This window comes from Camelina sativa, chromosome 12 (assembly GCF_030686135.1).
Source record: "Camelina sativa cultivar CO46 ecotype springtype chromosome 12, ASM3068613v1".
NCBI classification, from domain to species: domain Eukaryota; kingdom Viridiplantae; phylum Streptophyta; class Magnoliopsida; order Brassicales; family Brassicaceae; genus Camelina; species Camelina sativa.
Genome location: NC_141891.1, coordinates 7,785,200 through 7,804,692, shown reverse-complemented (window position 1 = coordinate 7,804,692; position 19,493 = coordinate 7,785,200). Strand labels below are relative to the sequence as shown.

Genomic DNA, 19,493 nt, shown 5'->3' with positions numbered 1-19,493 from the left:
ATTAAAAGAAACTACGGTCTCATATAAACAAATTTTAAAATTAACGAGAAAAAGCAATAGTTGACAAAAAAAAAAGAGAGTAGTAGTAGTTGACCAAAAAAAAAAGAGTAATAAAGGAAATACAATGTCAGTTTTAGGAACTGGTATCTAATGTCTAATTAGAGTTTCCAAATCAACCACCTAGACTTTTTTTTTTACCACCAGCTAGACTTTCTGATAGTATATCTATTGTAATAGTATAATAAGAAGTTACTGAAAACGAGGGCAAGCGCCGAACACAACTACACAAGGCAAACATTAGGTCAACCCTATAACGCTAAAACAAGTAAAAAAAAACAGGGAGTCTCTTTTTTTTTTTTTTTGTGGGCAAACAAAGATTTCAGTAACCAGAAAGGACAGAGTTACACTCCATTACAGGAGGAAAAACAGGGAGTTAAGAAGACACAGCTCATGTGGTTGACAAAAAGGATACAGCTCATGTACATATTAGTAATTGGAGACAATATTAATTAAAAGCTTAAGCTTTTTTTTTGTATCTGTATGTATCTACGCAATGTACATATCCATTGCGAGACTTTTCAAAGTATATAAAAGCTTTCGATCTGTAGATGTGTGGATAAGTGAAGCCTTGTTGGGTTGACCTGTTGCATAACTGGATTAGATATAGATATAAGGATCTGTTAAACATACTAATGCAAATATATGTATGAATAATCTTTCACGACCATGCATATATTGTATGCTCCTGATCCAAGTCCCCAACAACAATAATTTTTCAGTACATGCGCATGTATTTTATGAACTAGATCTGTAAGACTATAACTAATAAAAGGAAAAAGTTTCCATTCCTTTTTATTGTAAGAAAAAAAAAAAAAAAAAAAAAGGAAAAATAAAGTGGAACAATGTGTTGAAAAGTTGTACGACGAAAAAGAATATTCATTATTGTATAGCGAAGGTTAATTTACGTATGTGTGTGCCGCTAATCCATATAATCGTAAAAAGGCAAATCTTAAAGTAATTTTCAAAGTCAAAGTAAAAAGAGTAGATTTTTATTTATTTTTAGGGGCAAAAAAGAGTAGATATTTACTATGTTACATGGAAACGGAAACGGATACGCGGAAACGAAACGTTTCGGAAACAGGAAATGTGTTTTTTCAAAAATTAAGTAATAGAAACGTGTAGGAAACGTATATACATATATATTGATATATATATATATATATATATAGATATAATAAATCTCCAAACATAAAAACCATATTCAAAAAATCTGAAACAACACAAATTCAAGACATAAATATTAAATAGTTTAATTAAAAGTAAAACTGTAAAAAAAATAAACATTTCAAAATCAAATTTTTGACCAGCATCGCCATATATTTAGGGATTTTAACTTTTAAGCTACTAATTATATTATATTTTTTATCATTATATGTATCATGAATTCTTATATTTTCAGTTTATTTATTTATTAAATTTTGAAATTATAAAAAAGAGTTTCCGTCGTTTGAATGGCTGAAAATTTTAATTAATCCTTAAGTGGCTAAAATTTTTAGTTATTCCTTTATTTACAAAACAATCACAATTTAACATACAAATACAATATAAGTTATAAATAATAATAAATTATAGACCTGTGGTGTACCACGGGTTAAAGTGTAGTATATTATTATTTTTGAAGTATATTTTGTGTTATGCTCTTTTATATTTACAACATTAAACCCTCAAAAATTTCCAAAAATAGTATCACGACAGGTTTTGTTTACTAAATATCTATCTATATTATTATTTTTGAAGTACATTTTGTGTTATGTCCATGAAGTTTTGGTTATTTATTTTTTTATTTACAACATTAACCCCTCAAAAGTTTCCAAAGATAGTATCACGACAGATTTTGTTTCCTAAATATCTATATTATTATTTTTAAAGTATATTTTGTGTTATGCCTTTGAAGTTTTGGTTATTTAATTTGTTTTATTTACAATATTAACCCCTAAAATAATTCCATAAATAACATTGCAGAGAAACTCAAATACTAAATTTTCTTAAATTGATTTTGGTGAGACGGGTTGGCATTAATCTCATATAGGGAGTTAAGTGGAATTGTTTTTTTTTAAAAAAGCACTTTTAGAGGTGTACCAGGAGATAAATGTATTACTAGGCTATACATATAACATACGGGTTAAAACCTTGAAAATACTAAAAAATCCTATATTTTAAATACTTATATCAAAAACCTGTAAAATTTTATATTTTTAAAATTAATAAAACAATAATAAAATAACAAATAGAAATTTTAAAATTAAAAATATTATCTGACGGTGGTTAAATTCTAGTATCGTATATTATCTGAGTACCATTTATTTATAAAATAAACCAGAGAAAAATGTAGTTTGGGCCAGATCAGGAGTCGAAGATTATAAACGTTGTTTTAGGCCCAAATAACTTGCATATATACCAAGCTAGGGTTTTCAGCATACCACCCCCACCAAAAAGAAAAAAAAAGAGTTTTAGAGGAGGCACAGCATATCCGCAGAAGAACGGTAGTATGGGAGGAGTAAATCGCCGCCGTAGGAAGACTGAGAGAAAGACAAAGTTCGTGGGGTCAAATAAAAGTATTTGAAGTTTAAATGCCTGATAAATCAAGGTTTCTACTCATTTGTATTCAGAATCATTTTGGTATAAATTACTAGTATTTTCCAAAAAAAGTGTAAAATTTTCCAAAAAGTATTTTGAGCAAAAACTGTTGCAAAAATACTAGTATAAACTAGATTAGGACCCGCGGTACACCGCAGGGCAAAATTATTTATAATTAAAATATTAAAATTATAAATTGTATTTATTGGTCAAATATGTTATAGTTATATAATAATTGTTAAATAAACCATATAATACCGTAATATAATTTATTTTTTTTATATAATATTAATTTAAATTTAATTAGATATGTCTATTCTCTGACTCTACTGACAATGTTAACAAAATAATGAAACGATTACCCGTGTAACACCGAATTACTGCTATTTTTTAATTTATATAAATATCGGGTTTTAACTCACACTATATCATCTTAACTTTTAATATTTATTGTGTATCTACGGTATAATATTTATCATATTTAACTTTTTAAAAGTTTTAAATATTTTTCATATTTAACATTTTTAAAATCTTTAAATTAAAGAACCGGAATAAACCAAATAAAAGTTTTAAAGTTTGAATGCCTGATAAATCAAGAGTCTACTCATTTGTATTCAGAATCATTTTGGCAATTGAGAATATCATTAATGTCGTAGTTATTGCAATGTAATTTTCTGGAAATTTTGTGTATAAATTCATTTTCCGGAAATTTTGTCTACAAATTCATTTTTCGGAAATTTTGTCTAGATTATTAGCAAAGAGTATATTTTCGCGGGTCCTATGAAGTTTTGGACATCGTTTTGTCTACAACCTAAATAAATGGTGGCCCTTAAATTATGAATTATCAAGAGGCCTATAAAATACTAAGAGATCTATATAAAATTGCTAGAGGTCGACAGAATTAATTGCATTAATAGCATTAATTGTTAAAACTTTCCTTATTAGTATTTTTGAGCAAAAATTGCTGCAAAAATACTAGTATAGATAAGTAACAACACTATTTGTGGTGTATATATTTTTCTTCTCTTTTCTTCTCTACCGAATGATGAGAGTTACGGTAGCTGAATCGATCTTATGTTAATATGAATCGAAAACGAAGTAAAGATGAATTGATGAAAATTAATTAATGTCCAGGAATTTTTTTTGTGAATGGATGTATATGTTTTGGTTGGGCTTTTATTTTATGAATTGTTGTTTATAGCAGACTGCTAAGACTAAGGCCATGAATTTTTTTGTAGATTTTATTTGTGATTGATTTCTAATTTCTAGTTTTTTGGGTTTTGGTTTTTGAATTTTTGATTTTTTAATTTTTGGTGGAAATTTTAGTTTTTACAAAAATATTAACGTTGATTTAGGCCCAAATTACTTGTATATATACCAAGCTAGGGTTTTCAGCATAACACCCCCCACCCAAAAGAAAAAAGAAAAGAGTTTTAGAGGAGGCACAGCATAACTGCAGAAGAACGGTAGTATGAGAAGAGGTGGGAAGGATCCGTTTGCGAGAGAGAAAAGAAAGCGATACCGGCCGTCTTTGGCTGCTCAAGTTCGCACATGTGTGCGTCGCGGTATTTGTAAGGAGTGGTTGGATTCTCTCAATCAGGACTGGCTTCAGTCTGTGCTGAAAAGGGTGATTGGCTTCTTTCTTCTCATATACATATTTGCAAATCCGGAATTGAGAATTAATTTTTCTGTTATCGCTAGGGGCTTTTTATTTAATTTATTTATAATTATTGATTGATTAGTTTCTTAACAAGAACATCTTTATATAATTGATTGATAACAGCCAGAGCCGAAGTTGACTCGTATATATCCTAGAAAGGAAAAGGCTAACACTGCCAAGCTTCAGCGGACGTCAACGTATATATTCATTTTTATCATCTCTCTAATGTGTTGTTTGTATAGATAACTTTTATTGTTGATGGTAATGGTTGTTAAATGTTGCTCTTATATATATGCTATGCAGGTTGGCCTCACAGTCGCTGCGAGCTTGTTCTACCCGTATGAAAAAACTTGACGACGACTTGAAGGGATCTGATCAGTATCAGACCACGCCTGACTCTGATCAATTTGATACCCAGGTATATAAATTTACCTTCTTTTCATATATATATATATATAACCCTTTGCAATTGATTTATAATATAATATAATTTCTAATACGAATACTTAAAATAAATGTAAGTTTATTTATATATTAGTAGGAAATGCAAAGTCAGAAAACAGGAATACAAAGTTCTAGCATCAAATATTCCTACAAAGAAAAGTATCTCGAAACCAAAGCTGAGCTATCCAAGGCAAAAGAACAAATTAAAGAGTTGCGCAAGAAATACAAAGATTATCAGACCACTCTTGACTCTGATAAATTTGATACTCAAGGTATATATAATTTACTTTCTTTTCATATATATATCTGTAAATATCTAGGCTCTTACATATATAACTGTCAATATCTATCTAGGCTCTTACAACCCAACTTATGTGATCAATCATTTAACAGGAGAAGTTGTCGTCTAATGATATTGCTACCACCTCAACCTCCATGCCTCAGTCGCCATCGCCATAAGATAGGTAACGTTGTCCATTTCTTTTGATTATTCTCTCTCTCATGTGTATCATGAATTATTTAGTTAGCAGTAGCTATTTGGATGAGTGGTGATGGTGGATTGTTTCTTGCTCATATAGGTTGGAATGTTTTTGCACACACCTGGTTCGCCATAGCTTAGCAGCTCCGACCAATTTCAAAGTGCAAAACTTAAATCCCCACCTATGTCTCTAGTAAATATATATATATATATATATATATTTCCGCTCTCTCTTTCTCTTTTTTTATTAATCCCCTGGACGATGTTTTCCAGTTGTTTAATTTTGTAACTTAAACTCGCCATGCTTTTTTTATATGACTTAAAAAAAAAACCTTTTAATAATTATGTTACATGTTTGGTTTTGAGAAATCTTTTTTCATGATGATTTGCCCAATGTGTTTAGCAGGTCAAAGAATTTGTCATTTAACCCAATTTGTTTTTTTTTTTTTTTTTTAATCAATTTGCTTCCTCATTTGTCATTTAATCATCGAAATTGAGCAACCAATCGTGAAATTTTTTTCTTCTTCTTATCGACTGGGTTTGTTGATGAGATGTGCATGATTATATATAGAAGCCATCTGAAACTTTCATGGAAATTATGAAATTATGTTGAATTGCATCGTTATATTAAAAGGCAACAACGAGAATATTTGTACAATATTCTCAAGGCATATATTAGATCAGTGAAGCATATACCAGCCAATTTAGCCAAGAGACTGATTCAAATTTAAATACTAAACCCGAAATTCCACCCAACACCAAATCCGTTAATGTTGTAATTCCAGAAACGTTAACTTTATCTTTACTCCACTCTCTTAGTTGTAATTTCTTGTAATATGTGCGCTCTAAGCTATCAGCTTCATACGTGCATCAATGCACTTTGTAACTCTTATCTTAACATATTATTAACGGATTGGGCCAATAAAGTAGACAGCTAAAAATACTTAAAAAGACTAGTATAATTTTATTTATAACTTGAGAAAACAAATAAGAAAGTCAAAGACGTATATTTAAAAAAAAAAAAAAAAAGGAAAACCAAAAGTACCTTTACCAAACTGAACAAAATGTCTTCGAAAAGATAAAAAAATATCTATCTGCTCTGCTCTGCTCTGCTCTGTACTAGTTATACTTTCACCATCTCATCTCTCTCCTCGGAAGTGAGCTTTGTTTGGTTTCAACGCTACACAACAACTGCCAAAATCATTCCATTTTTGATCATTCTTCCTTCCTTCAGCAGGTATATTGATTGTCTGTTTTTCATGAGTCTCGAGTTCTTGAAAGGATCTGATCTGTTTTGCTCTGTACAACTTTTGGAATTCGTCGATCTCGTTTTCTTTTTTTTCTTTTCTTTCTTAATTGTAAAATCTTATGAGAGCTTCTTTGTTTGTTTTGGTGGTAAAGATTCATGCTTTTGCTTGCTTTGTTCTCGTTTGCTTCCTCTTGCGAGTTATTTCAGATCTCAAGTTCGATTAGATCTGATGCATTAACTTGACTCTTTTGTACTTTTTGTGGTTATAATATTGGATCTTTCGTAGTATGGATTTTGACAGATTTTTTTTGTTTTTAATACATCTGAAGGCTTGAATTTGTGATTTGATATGAATAATAATTGAGCAAAGCAAATCTATTATACACAATCAAAATTGATTTGGTTTTGATTGCTGATATACATTTTTAAAGTTTTCATTTTGGTGACACCTATCCATCTGCTTGTTGACAAAGCCCTTGTGATCTTCTTCTTGTTTGAATTATCCTATGTACTTTTTCGTGGGTGGTTACTGGTTAGTCTCATGAATCTTTTTACATTGTATATCATCTATGCAGGAAGCAAGCATGAAGCCAGTCTTCTGTGGTAACTTTGAGTATGATGCTCGTGAGGGTGATCTTGAACGGCTATTCAGGAAATATGGCAAGGTTGAGAGGGTGGATATGAAAGCTGGTAAGCCTTTTTTTCTTTCTTTTTCTTTCTTCTGCCTTTTATCTACTCTTTATCTTTGTGGTTAACCTCGATGAAAAAAGCAGTATTATAAACCACTTAGTGCGATGAGAAAAAGCAAAATTCAAATGCATGTCATACAAATCCACTTCCATGTTCACTCCACGAGATGGCTCTGGAGGACTCTCCCTTTAGAAGGAAGTACTAAACAGCGACCATATCCACCTTGCCATGCCGCCTTGCCATAGAGAAAATTCATCTCCTTGGTCCACAAAACAAGTCACTTTCCATCCGCTATAGCACTGCCATCTTTATTGCATTTCATTCCTCATAGACATTGCACTCTTGGACATACCTCTGCAATGGAGAAGGCACTCTCTTTTCATTCACATCCCGTCTGACTTCCACATTTTCAGTTGTTCCTTGACATATTAATTCCATAATGCAAGGTCTGTAACTGCTCTACTGGTCAATTGGTTTGCAGAGTTTTTTAGGTTTCTAGGAATGTTCAAAATTTAATTTGTCCTAGTAGGCAAGTATGGCTTTTTGATGTCTCTGAAGGAGAGAGGGCAGTCTTCGTGTTTGCTGGAGGTTCTTAACCTGGTTTACTTCCTCACTGTTCATGTACTCAGATCTATGCTTTTTACTTCTTTTCTTTCTCCAGGCTTTGCTTTTGTGTACATGGAAGATGAAAGGGATGCTGAAGATGCCATCCGAGCGCTTGACCGCATTGAATTTGGGCGTAAGGGACGTAGACTTCGTGTTGAGTGGACAAAGGTAGGATTTTGACCTCCAGATTTTTTTCTTTCAGTCTTAATTGTGAGGTTTGAAATACTGATAACATTAATGGGTCTGTGCATAGAGTGAACGAGGAGGTGATAGAAGATCTGGTGGTGGTTCAAGGAGATCCTCATCCAGCATGAAACCTTCCAAGACTCTCTTTGTTATCAACTTTGATGCGGATATTACTAGGACCCGGGATCTTGAGAGACACTTTGAGCCGTATGGAAAAATCGTAAACGTTAGGATCAGGAGGAATTTTGCATTTATCCAATACGAGGCACAAGAGGATGCCACCAAGGCGCTGGATGCTACAAATAACAGGTTTGTGTTCCTGTCCAGTTCAGTATCTAATTGCTTTCTTTACTTAAGATTAACATTTCGCTTGTGTTTTCATTCAGTAAGCTGATGGATAAGGTGATCGCGGTGGAGTATGCGGTGAAGGATGATGATGCTAGAGGGAATGGTCACAGTCCTGAAAGACGCCGTGATAGGTCACCTGAAAGGAGAAGGCGATCACCTAGTCCTTACAAAAGAGAAAGAGGAAGCCCTGATTATGGCCGAGGTGCTAGTCCTGTTGCTGCATACAGAAAGGAAAGGACCAGTCCTGACTATGGCAGAAGACGTAGCCCAAGTCCTTACAAGAAATCAAGGCGTGGCAGTCCCGAGTACAGTCGTGACCGCAGAGGCAATGATAGTCCTCGTAGGAGGGAGAGAGTCGCAAGCCCTAAGTACAGCAGCCGCAGTCCCAACAACAAGAGAGAGAGGATTAGCCCTGATCACAGCCCATTGAAGAAGGAAAGTCCGATAAATGAAGCGGGTGAAGTTGATAGTCCAATCGAAAGGAGGAGGGAGAGATCGAGGTCTAGCCCTGAGAATGGCCAAGTTGAAAGCCCTGGCTCAATTGGAAGAAGAGACAGTGATGGTGGCTACGATGGTGCAGAGAGCCCGATGCAGAAGAGGTTAGTTAGTTGACATACTTTGATGCTTTATATTATGATGCCATGAATCTAACCATCATTCTTGATCTTGATGTTGCAGCCGGTCTCGTTCACCACCTGCTGACGAGTGATGAAAGTGGATCCACAACCTCTATCAAAGTAGGATGTTGTAACTGTTTGTTTGTAGTCAACAATGTGTCGTCGTATTTAGATTTGGTCTCTTGCTTAAATGTCTTTTCTGGTAGATTCCAACTTGGATCTCTTTTTATTGTCGGATTATAAAACTTTTGTCTGTATGCCAAGGTACTGCATTTTCCGTTATTATCATCTCAGTTTGAACTCCAATCATAGAGTTAATTAAGGCATTATTATCAATCACTCCAACCTTGTATTGTATGCATCTTGTTCCTAACCTGCATAGAATACATATAACCAAATTAGCTACCAACGCTTATCCTTGTCAATAAAATCGCGGCTCGAATGCGAACATCAAAACACATTCAGTGACAAAATGGAACACATTGATAAACGTTTCATGACAACGTTAGGACTTAGGACAGACCTATTGACTCCCTTCGATCTAAAAAAACTCATCAAACGCTTTTTGACAACGCTCGGACTAATCTTAAACTTTTGTTCTATTTTTTGGACTGAAGACTAGTCCCAATATATAAAAATCAATATATATTATTTATGTTTGTGTTGGCATAAAGATTTGTGACTAAAAACTATTGTCAAGAAAAGGATATCTCATCCATTATTTTTTGGTTTTACAATTGCTGCAGTAAAGTTTTAATCTTTTTTTGTTTACTCCCTCCCTCTCAACTGGGTTTCTTCAAATTCAGATTTTTTTTTTGGGATTCGTGCAAGTCGAGTCTACTTGGTTGAAAGTTTCTGGCTTTTGATTTGATTTGAAGTTTGTTCGTTGGTAAGTTTCATCCTTTGAGATAGAGAGATGTCTGTAACTATGGTATGCTTCAGAATTTGCTAGTCTGATATAATTAGGGCTTTCGAGTGTTATAAAGAATTCGCCTTTCCGTCTTCTCTTTGTTGCATCGACGAACTCTATATGGTTTATATGTTGGATTTGTCTCTAGTCGCTGATTTATGTTTCCATTTCATTCAGATTTTGACCACTGGGGTGCTCAGGCTTTGAAAACTAGCTCAATCTCTCTTGGATCCTGAATGGTTTAATTATCTCAGTTTGATCGGTGAACATAGAGCTTAGCCGCTTAGGATCCGTTTGGCTTTGTTGTTGGCTCAGATTAAAGTTTCAAGCTTTTCATTTCTCTGAATCTGTCCTTTGTATTTGGACGACTTGGTCTGTGTTTGCTCTCCTGGGGCATGAACAGAACGGTAGTCTCAGGAGCTGTTGAATCTAGTTTCTCATTGACTGATGCTGTTGGTTCGGAAGCTCTGAATATGCAGAGGAGTAGTGGCATCAATAATAATAATATGCGTATCCCAACATCACCAATGTCTTTCTCCCCGAATAGCATTAGCATGCCGGGTTCATTGGTTCTTGATGGCTCTGCTTCAATGCAACACTTACCTCAGCAGCAGCAGCAGTACCAACTACAACAGCAAGCTGGGCAAGGTTCAGTTCCAATGAGGGAGAACAGTTACTCCCATGTCGATAAGAAACCCAGACTAGAAGTGAAGCAAGAGGACATGTTGCAGCAGCAGATTTTACAGCAGTTGATCCAGCGTCAAGACCCCACTGGAAGGAATCCGCAGTTGCAAGCTTTGCTTCAGCAGCAGAGACTAAGGCAACATCAGCAGATTCTTCAATCCATGTCACCCTCTCAGAGACTCCACTTCCAGCAACAGCATCAGCTGAGACAGCAATTACAGCAACAAGGCACTCAACAGATCCCTCCTAATGTACGTCCTTATGAAGTTGGCGTGTGTGCTCGCAAATTGATGATGTACTTGTATCACCTGCAGCAACGACCTGCTGTAAGCTAATTCTAATCTTTGGACTTTTAGCAATTTCATCACTTCTATTCAAGTTCTAACCATTATTGATACCTCTTTGTAGGAAAATTGCATTACCTATTGGAGGAAATTTGTGGCAGAATACTTTTCACCTCGTGCAAAGCAAAGGTTGTGCTTGTCACAGTACGAAAGTGCTGGGCACCATGCCCTTGGCATGTTTCCACAGGCTGCTCCGGTCAGTTTCTTCTTTGCTCTGTGTTTTTTGATCTTTTATGATATTGATGTTCTGTATCTCTGTATCTTTAGCCATATATAAGTTTACTCCACCTGTGCTATTTATGAATTTCAGTATAGTACACAGATTTTTTAAGTTAATAAGTCCATCTTCTTGTTGTGTTTGCAGGATATGTGGCAGTGTGATCTTTGCGGCACCAAGTCTGGAAAGGGATTTGGTAAGAGAGTTGCAAATTTCATTCTTGTGTGTACTGTATCACTTTGCCTTCACTTGAGCACAATGAAGCAACTCACATATGCTAATTGCTCTCTTTAATTGTTTAAAACTCTGATAATTGTTTAAAACTCTGATAATTGTTTTAAAAACTCTCCCGTCAAAATAGTAGCTAAGCACTGTCATCTTCTTGTTTTGCAGAGGCAACCTTCGATGTGCTTGCCAGACTTATTGAGATTAAATTTGCGAGTGGCATCATTGATGAGCTCTTATATCTGGACCACCCACGAGAAAACAGATTTCCTAATGGACTGATGATGTTAGAATACAGAAAAGCAGTTCAGGAAACTGTACACGAGCAATTTCGTGTTGTCCGTGAGGGCCATCTTCGCATCATATTCTCTCAAGATCTGAAGGTATCTAGAACAATTCTCTGTTTCAAAATTCATTGAAGAACATGAAAAGCAAAGAAAAAAACAATCAATAGTGTGCTAATGATTAGTTAATCTTGAATCTGCTTCTTTCTAGATACTGTCTTGGGAGTTTTGTGCTCGGCGTCATGAAGAGCTTCTTCTTCGCAGACTTATTGCTCCACAGGTCCTATTTTAATTGCATGGCCGTTGCGTTTTTTATTAGGAGCTTAAGAGATTTTTTGGTCAACTGTATAACTCTGTTTTTCTGAAACTCTTGATTATGAATTTGAGGATGGCTAATAGACCCTGTTTCCTTAAATAGTTTATATTAAGTGCTTATCTTCTGGTTTCCTATGAAATATAGCATAAAGTAATTTTACTTCAGAACAGACATGCTGCAATGGTGCTGGGCTGTTGGCAACTGTATTGAAAAGGTATTATTGGTTATGCAGGTGAACCAGTTGCTTCAGGTTGCACAGAAATGCCAGAGCACGATTTCAGATAGTGGTTCAGAGGGAGTTTCTCAGCAGGATTTACAGTCAAACAGTAACATGTTAGTTGATCCGTAACACTTAATATACCTTTCTACAACCAATAATGTCGATGCAGACTATTCTTTTATTGTCCATGTTCTGGCATTTGTTTCTAGTGCTCTATATCATTTCCGGGTGCTAATTTGTGTCAGGGTCTTGGGAGCAGGACGGCAGCTAGCAAAGTTTATGGAATTACAGTCGCTGAATGATCTTGGCTATCCAAAAAGATATATCCGAACACTACAAGTACTCATTTCCTCCTTTCCTAGCTGTTATCTTTGTATTTGTATTGTAGTCTCAAGAAGTCCTAATAGTGTAACTCATTGTGACTGACAGATATCTGAAGTTGTCAAGAGCATGAAGGATCTGATGAATTTCACTAGCGAGCACAAAATTGGCCCTATTGGTAAGTCTAGTATTCCGATCTACATCATTCTTCTTAGACCAAAAACGAGGTTTCCCCTCTGGCGTAAATTTCAATCTAATAATACTGATTTCTGCAACGCTCCAGTTGAAAGGCTGTGTTTGATCTGGTTATTATGTTTCTGACTGCTGATATCCCTTATGCAGAGGGGTTGAAACAGCTTCTGGAACAGACGGCAACAGTGAAGCTCCAGAGACAGAAAATGCAAGAGATGGAGGAGTTTGGGAGTAGTGGAGCAATGAGTGGGCCAGCTCAATCTCAAATGGCGTTATCCTCAGGAGCGATGGGCGGCTCAACTGCCAACAACAACTCCAATAATCACCATCAAATTGTTGGTCGTGGAGCTATGAATGGCTCATCTCAAGCGGCAGCAGATCTGACCAACTACCAAAGCATGCTTATGAGACAAAATGCTATGAATAACCCAAACTCAAATACGGGCAAACAAGAGGGGTTCTCGAGTCAGAACCCTACCCCAAACTCAAACCAGAGTCCATCTTCGTCGTCCCATCAGAGGCAGAACCTAGCTACCAGTGGATTTCCCAGCTCTCCTCAAATGCAACAGCAGCAGCGCGCCATGAATGGCGCTCCTAACATGCTTCCGCAGAATCATCCTCATCATTTGGAATCACCACATTCACATGGTAACAATCAGGAGCAGCAGATGCTTCATCAGCTGTTGCAGGAGATGTCGGAAAATGGAGCGAGTGTGCAACAGCAACAAGCCTTTTCGGGTCAAAGTGGTAGCAACAGTAACACTGAGAGAAACACAGCTGCATCTACTTCCAACATCGCAGGAGGAGGCCAAGTACCAAGCCGCAACAACAGTTTCAAAGCAGCATCAAACAACAACCTTCATTTGCCGGAAGATATATCGGTTCCAGAACTATCTCATGATTTCTCAGAAGATGGCTTCTTCAACAACAGCGATATCTATGGTGGCTTGTAATATCCAAGCAGAACAGAAGCATTGTTACTTTGACTTAACACAGTGAAAGAGAATTTAGGGCTTATTCTTCTCATTTAGGTTGGTCTTTGTATAGAAACCAAAGAGATATGAGACCAACGAAGGAAGATTTGTGGTAACTTCATAGGCACTTTAGCTTTCATCTCCTTTTCCCCTTTTAGTGATAGTGAGATGAAATCTTAGATAATGATTTCTGCCAACACTATCAAGTAATCTTATTCTTTTTTTTTAACAATCTGTTTATACTTTATAGAGAGGTTTTTTAAGTTGCTCATCCTTTTACGGATTCTAAATAGTAACTACTTGTTTATATTTTACTCCCTCCGTTTCAAAATATAAGATGTTTTGGAGAAGTTTGTTGTTTCATAATATAGGATGCTTTCAAATTTCAATGTAACTTTTAGATTAGTTTAGTATTTTATATTATGCAGTATTGTTTCTGATTGGTTGAACTTGTTAAAAGTAAAGACTTCTTAATCTGCGTGCTTTGCTTAAAACATCCTATATTTTGAAACGGAGGGAGTATTAGTTAACAAAAAAATGAACCCTCTGGAATATGCCATTAAAACCTTAATCTGATAAGTTCTATATTTGCATAAAAACATGCTTGTATGTGCATTCTATGGTAATGTTTTTTATGTTCCTTATCTGAAGACCAACTCTATAGAAACCCGTTTCTTCAAGTTGAAGAGCAACTCTACAGAAAAATCCACAATGATTCGATTAATAGCATACAGCCATACACGATAAAAGAGGTCATACAACTTTTAAACAAGGCTCATGAGTAGTTCAAGTTGTGTTGCAACTTGTTATGTTTTAAAATTTTTCCATATAACTTACGAGCCCCTTCAAGATGATGACTCTTATCAGTCCATATAGATCCAAATCCCACTTTAGTTCGAGATATAAAACCCTATTTGGATCAACAAATTATCCTCTGGTACTATATTAAGTTTTATGACTTCCAACTCAAACTCGTTGACAAAGTAAAAGCATTAATAAGAATAAAATCGCTTGGAAGTGTTTGCAGAAATAATCTTGAGATTACATCTTTACCATCTCTAAAAGGGAAAAAATAAGATGCTAAAAGTTCCTATAGATAAGTTACAACAAATCACAAATACCTTCATTGGCCTCATATCTCTTTGGTTTCTATACAAAGACCAACCTAAATGAGAAGAATAAGCCCTAAATTCTCTTTCAATGTGTTAAGTCAAAGTAACAATGCCTCTGTTTTGTCGGGATATTACAAGCCACCATAGATATCACTGTTGTTGAAGAAGCCGTCTTCTGAGAAATCATGAGATAGTCCTGTAACCGATATATCTTCTGACAAATGAAGGTTATTGTTTGAGGCTGCTTTAAAACTGTTGTTGCGGCTTGGAACTCGGCCTCCTTCTGTGATGTTGGAAGTAGAGGCAGTTGTGTTTCTCTCTGCGTTACTGTTGCTACCACTTTGACCCGAAAAGGCTTGCTGCTGTTGCACACTCGCTCCATTTTCAGACATCTCCTGCAACAGCTGATGAAGCATCTGCTGCTCCTGACTGTTACCATGTGAATGTGGTGATTGCAAATGATGAGGGTGATTCTGCGGAAGCATGTTGGGAGCGCTCATGGTTCGCTGTTGCTGTTGCATTTGAGAAGAGCTGGGAAATCCACCTGCAGCTAGGTTCTGCCTCTGATGAGACGACGAAGATGGACTCTGGTTTGAGTTTGGGGTAGGGTTCTGACTCGAGAACCCCTCTTGTTTGCCCGTATTTGAGTTTGGGTTATTCATAGCATTTTGTCTCATAAGCATGCTTTGGTACTTGGTCAGAGCTTCTGCGGCTTGAGCTGAGTCATTCATAGCTCCACGACCAACGATTTGATGGTGATTATTGGAGTTGTTGTTGGCAGTTGAGCCGCCCATCGTCCCTGAAGATAACGCCATTTGAGCTTGAGCTTGCCCACTCATTGCTCCACGACCAACAATTTGATGGTGATTATTGGAGTTGTTGCCAGTTGATCCATTCATCGTTCCTGAAGTTAATCCCATTTGAGCTTGAGCTGGGCCATTCATAGATCCACTATTCCCAAACTGCTCCAGCTCTTGCATTTTCTGTCTCTGGAGCTTTACTGTCACCGTCTGTTCCAAAAGCCGTTTCAACCCCTCTGCATAAATGACATAAGCAGGCATCACATAACATTCATATTCATTCAGAAAATCAAAGAGAACATTTTCACCAGGAGAGTTACAAAAATCAGTAGATATTTCAAGTGAAAGATGCACCAGCGGGAAAATTAGTAGACTTACCAATAGGGCCGATTTTGTGCTCGCCAGTGAAATTCATCAGATCCTTCATGCTCTTGACAACTTCAGATATCTGTCACATGCAATGGCTCAATATTAGGACTTCATATACAAAATTAGTAGCTAGGAAAGGAGCTAATGAGTACCTGCAGAGTTCGGATATATCTTTTTGGATAGCCAAGATCATTCAGTGACTGTAATTCCATGAACTTTGCCAGTTGCCGTCCTGCCCCCAAGACCCTGATACACAAATTAGCACCCAAGAATGACAAAGAGCACTAGAAAGAAATGCCAGAGAATCGAAAATAAAAGAATAGTCTGCAACCACCATACAGGATGTAAAAAGGAAAATAAGGATCAATTTACATGTTACTATTTGACTGTAAATCCTGCTGAGAAACTCCCTCTGATCCACTCTCTGAGATCGTGCTCTGGCATTTTTGTGCAACCTGAAGCAACTGGTTCACCTGCATGACCAATAATAAGATTTTAGTACACTTCTTAACAGCGTTGCAGCATCTACAAACATCTGTTTTGAAGTAAAATTACAAACTTTGTGCTCTAATTCATAGGAAACCAAAAGATAAGCACATTACACAAAATGTTTAGGGAAACATAGCCACACAGTTGACGAGAAATGTTTTTTTTGTAAAGTTAAGTTCTTTATAATTTACGCAAGGGTTAGAATAGGACCTGCGGAGCAATAAGTCTGCGAAGAAGAAGCTCTTCATGACGCCGAGCACAAAACTCCCAAGACAATATCTAGAAAGAAGCAAAGTAAAGTTAAGCACACTGCTGATTGATTTTTTTCTTCTCTTTTCAAAAGTTTGAACCAGAGAGTTGTTGTAGATACCTTCAAATCTTGAGAGAATATGATGCGAAGATGGCCCTCACGGACAACACGAAACTGCTCGTGTACAGTTTCCTGGACTGCTTTTCTATATTCTAACATCATCAGTCCATTGGGAAATCTGTTTTCTCGAGGGTGATCCAGATATAAGAGCTCATCAATAATACCACTTGCAAATTTAATTTCAATAAGTCTGGCAAGTACATCAAATGTTGCTTCTGCAGATTAACACGAGAAGTAACAGTTAGCTACTTCTTTGACCAAATTGTTTTAATACAATAAGTAACGTTTAAAACAATAAAAAGAGAGCAATTAAAATGTGTAAGTTGTTTCATTATGCTCAAGTAAAGGCACAGAAATACAAGTACACACAAGAATGAAATTTGCAACTCTCTTACCAAATCCCTTTCCAGATTTGGTGCCACAAAGATCACACTGCCACATATCCTGCAATCACAACGAGAAGATTGACTGATTAATTTAAAAAATTTGTGTACTGTAGTAAAATTCATAAACAGTACAGGTGGAGTAAACTTATATGGCTAAAGATACAGAGATACAGAACATCAATATCATAAAATATAAAAAAAACACAGAGCAAAGAAGAAACTGACCGGAGCAGCCTGTGGAAACATGCCAAGGGCATGATGGCCAGCACTTTCGTACTGTGACAAGCACAACCTTTGCTTTGCACGAGGTGAAAAGTATTCTGCCACAAATTTTCTCCAATAGGTAATGCAATTTTCCTACAAAGAGGTATCAGTAATGGTTAGAACTTGAACAGAAGTGATGAAAATGTTAAAAAGTCCACAGATTAGAATTAGCTTACAGCAGGTCGTTGCTGCAGGTGATACAAGTACATCATCAATTTGCGAGCACACACGCCAACTTCATAAGGACGTACATTAGGAGGGATCTGTTGAGTGCCTTGTTGCTGTAATTGCTGTCTCAGCTGATGCTGTTGCTGGAAGTGGAGTCTCTGAGAGGGTGACATGGATTGAAGAATCTGCTGATGTTGCCTTAGTCTCTGCTGCTGAAGCAAAGCTTGCAACTGCGGATTCCTTCCAGTAGGGTCCTGACGCTGGATCAACTGCTGTAAAATCTGCTGCTGCAACAAGTCCTCTTGCTTCACTTCTAATCTGGGTTTCTTATCGACATGGGAATAACTGTTCTCCCTCATTGGAACTGAACCTTGCCCAGCTTGCTGTTGTAGTTGTTGGTACTGCTGCTGAGGTAAGTGTTGCATTGAAGCAGACCCATCAAGAACAGATGAACCAGGCATGTTAACGCTACTCGAGGAGAAAGACATTGGTGATGTTGGGATACGCATACTATTATTATTATTATTATTGATGCCACTGCTCCTCTGCATATTTAGAACTTCCGAACCAACAGCATCAGTCAATGAGAAACTAGATTCGACAGCTCCTGAGACTACCGTTCTGTTCATGCCCCAGGAGAGAAAACACAGACCAAGTCGTCCAAATACAAAGAAAATGAAAAGCTTGAATCTTTGAAAAGCCTTCCTCTCAGAATCTGAGCCAAACGGATCCCAAGCTGCTATGCTCTATTCTAACCGATCAAACTAAGATAATTAAACCATTCAGGATCCAAGAATTACAGAAAGATTCAGCTGATTGAGCTGATTGAGTTGAGTAGTCAAAATCTGAACGAAATGAAAAAGAAAAATCAGAGACAAATCCAACAAGGGTAAAACAATAATTGAAAAAAAACAAAAAGCCCTAATTATCAGACGAGCAAATTCAGCAAAAAAAAGGATACAACTTACCAACAAAAGACTAAAACTTTGAATCCAATCGGGCAACTCAAATCAAAACCCAGAAGAAACTTGTCAACGAAATGGACTTTCACAATTCCAAAATAAATAAAAAAATATCAGAAATTTTAGAAGAAAGAAAGAAACCCAGTAGAGAGGGAGAGAGTGAGTACACAAAGAGAGAATTAACGCTTTACTGCACCATTCAGCGATGGCAAAAACCAAAAAAAAATAAAAAGAAAAAAATATCGGCAAAACTTGGAGAAGAAAAGAAAAAGAAAAGAAAAAAGAAAGAGAGAGATCTTTTATTATTTTGGGGGACTTCACAAATCTTATTTACGCAAACATTAACCAAATCTAACTCAGCCCCCCCCAAAATTAAGAAAAATAAATGTTTAAAATACTATACTATTACTACCATAGTCAAAATGTAAAAATACTAACCTGAAATTGAAAAATAAAATTAAAAATTCAATCTCAATTCACAAATTAAGACATAATTGGGGGAAAAGTATATAGTATATTGCATTATTTAATTATAAAAGAAACTCAAAATGTTTGACCGTAAAACAAAAAATTTAAAAACTCTAAAAACATAGAAGAACCGGTAATAACCGACTATACCGGTCAACAAGCTAAGCGTCACCGACCTCGTGGATCAAAAGACACCGACACGTGCTGATGTGCTAATAGATCTCTCGTGGACTAAGGAGTGGGACAATAGATTCGTGTTATCATATGAATCGTTCGATAAGATTCAAGTGGTGGTCTAACATTCATGGAGGAGAAATGAGAGAGATCATATAACACTTTTTTATTTATTTAAAATAAAAATTGTTATTAGTCAGAAATTTACAAATTAAAGGAATCTAGAGGTACAACTAAGGTTAATGTTAAGATTGAAAGTCTATCATCGTATATTTCCAATCAAATTCTGACCTGTTATTGTTTCTTAATTATTTTTATTTTTAATCAAT

The 19,493-nt window shown here is 36.0% G+C and overlaps 4 protein-coding genes across 8 annotated transcripts; 3 read left to right on the top strand and 1 right to left on the bottom strand.

The window, feature by feature from the left end:
* Positions 1–2,481: 2,481 nt before the first annotated feature.
* LOC104730880 (uncharacterized) lies at positions 2,482–5,561 on the top strand. 2 transcript variants are annotated; one of them, XM_087478859.1, is made up of 7 exons: positions 2,482–2,647; positions 3,993–4,264; positions 4,421–4,494; positions 4,601–4,715; positions 4,836–5,013; positions 5,135–5,205; positions 5,320–5,561. In XM_087478859.1, exons 2-5 carry the CDS (start codon positions 4,109–4,111, stop codon positions 4,836–4,838), a joined length of 348 nt encoding a protein of 115 aa, XP_087334985.1. In that variant the 5' UTR covers positions 2,482–2,647; positions 3,993–4,108; the 3' UTR covers positions 4,839–5,013; positions 5,135–5,205; positions 5,320–5,561. The 2 variants fall into 2 exon arrangements, with proteins under 2 accessions (XP_087334985.1, XP_019089319.1); XM_019233774.2 differs by having other exon boundaries at positions 2,518–2,647; positions 4,839–5,013.
* Positions 5,562–6,196: 635 nt separating this feature from the next.
* LOC104730879 (serine/arginine-rich splicing factor RS40) lies at positions 6,197–9,221 on the top strand. 4 transcript variants are annotated; one of them, XM_087478858.1, is made up of 7 exons: positions 6,218–6,456; positions 7,044–7,158; positions 7,242–7,604; positions 7,820–7,932; positions 8,018–8,259; positions 8,337–8,897; positions 8,977–9,221. In XM_087478858.1, exons 3-7 carry the CDS (start codon positions 7,598–7,600, stop codon positions 9,005–9,007), a joined length of 954 nt encoding a protein of 317 aa, XP_087334984.1. In that variant the 5' UTR covers positions 6,218–6,456; positions 7,044–7,158; positions 7,242–7,597; the 3' UTR covers positions 9,008–9,221. The 4 variants fall into 4 exon arrangements, with proteins under 4 accessions (XP_010448418.1, XP_087334984.1, XP_010448419.1 ...); XM_010450116.3 differs by lacking the exon at positions 7,242–7,604 and having other exon boundaries at positions 6,197–6,456; XM_010450117.2 differs by having other exon boundaries at positions 7,044–7,604.
* A 114-nt stretch (positions 9,222–9,335) lies between these two features.
* LOC104730878 (putative transcriptional regulator SLK3) lies at positions 9,336–13,952 on the top strand. Its single transcript, XM_010450115.3, has 10 exons — positions 9,336–9,804; positions 10,003–10,835; positions 10,918–11,049; positions 11,218–11,266; positions 11,464–11,678; positions 11,791–11,859; positions 12,128–12,228; positions 12,361–12,454; positions 12,545–12,614; positions 12,779–13,952. The coding sequence occupies exons 2-10, from the start codon at positions 10,221–10,223 to the stop codon at positions 13,579–13,581; spliced, it is 2,148 nt and encodes a 715-aa protein (XP_010448417.2). The 5' UTR covers positions 9,336–9,804; positions 10,003–10,220; the 3' UTR covers positions 13,582–13,952.
* Positions 13,953–14,577: 625 nt separating this feature from the next.
* On the bottom strand, positions 14,578–19,080 carry LOC104730876 (putative transcriptional regulator SLK1). Its single transcript, XM_010450114.2, has 10 exons — positions 18,529–19,080; positions 17,569–18,405; positions 17,354–17,485; positions 17,138–17,186; positions 16,743–16,957; positions 16,583–16,651; positions 16,256–16,356; positions 16,036–16,129; positions 15,893–15,962; positions 14,578–15,750 (listed from the first exon to the last, which is right to left on the bottom strand). The coding sequence occupies exons 2-10, from the start codon at positions 18,187–18,189 to the stop codon at positions 14,846–14,848; spliced, it is 2,256 nt and encodes a 751-aa protein (XP_010448416.1). The 5' UTR covers positions 18,190–18,405; positions 18,529–19,080; the 3' UTR covers positions 14,578–14,845.
* Between the last annotated feature and the right edge of the window lie 413 nt (positions 19,081–19,493).

What these genes read in the sequence shown, in the direction of transcription:
- LOC104730876 (XM_010450114.2), bottom strand. Translation starts at nt 18,189, where the DNA reads ATGAACAGAACGGTAGTCTCAGGAGCTGTCGAATCTAGTTTCTCATTG. An exon ending in CAAATCTGGAAAGGGATTTG is followed by an intron (nt 16,958 to 17,137) that starts GTAAGAGAGTTG and finishes GTTAATCTGCAG; the next exon opens with AAGCAACATTTGATGTACTT. An exon ending in GATATATCCGAACTCTGCAG is followed by an intron (nt 15,963 to 16,035) that starts GTACTCATTAGC and finishes TGCATGTGACAG; the next exon opens with ATATCTGAAGTTGTCAAGAG.
- LOC104730879 (XM_087478856.1), top strand. Translation starts at nt 7,038, where the DNA reads ATGCAGGAAGCAAGCATGAAGCCAGTCTTCTGTGGTAACTTTGAGTAT. An exon ending in CTGGATGCTACAAATAACAG is followed by an intron (nt 8,260 to 8,336) that starts GTTTGTGTTCCT and finishes GTTTTCATTCAG; the next exon opens with TAAGCTGATGGATAAGGTGA. An exon ending in GAGAGCCCGATGCAGAAGAG is followed by an intron (nt 8,898 to 8,976) that starts GTTAGTTAGTTG and finishes TTGATGTTGCAG; the next exon opens with CCGGTCTCGTTCACCACCTG.
- LOC104730880 (XM_019233774.2), top strand. Translation starts at nt 4,109, where the DNA reads ATGAGAAGAGGTGGGAAGGATCCGTTTGCGAGAGAGAAAAGAAAGCGA. An exon ending in TTCAGTCTGTGCTGAAAAGG is followed by an intron (nt 4,265 to 4,420) that starts GTGATTGGCTTC and finishes GATTGATAACAG; the next exon opens with CCAGAGCCGAAGTTGACTCG. An exon ending in CTGATCAATTTGATACCCAG is followed by an intron (nt 4,716 to 4,838) that starts GTATATAAATTT and finishes ATATATTAGTAG; the next exon opens with GAAATGCAAAGTCAGAAAAC.
- LOC104730878 (XM_010450115.3), top strand. Translation starts at nt 10,221, where the DNA reads ATGAACAGAACGGTAGTCTCAGGAGCTGTTGAATCTAGTTTCTCATTG. An exon ending in TTACAGTCAAACAGTAACAT is followed by an intron (nt 12,229 to 12,360) that starts GTTAGTTGATCC and finishes AATTTGTGTCAG; the next exon opens with GGTCTTGGGAGCAGGACGGC. An exon ending in GCACAAAATTGGCCCTATTG is followed by an intron (nt 12,615 to 12,778) that starts GTAAGTCTAGTA and finishes TCCCTTATGCAG; the next exon opens with AGGGGTTGAAACAGCTTCTG.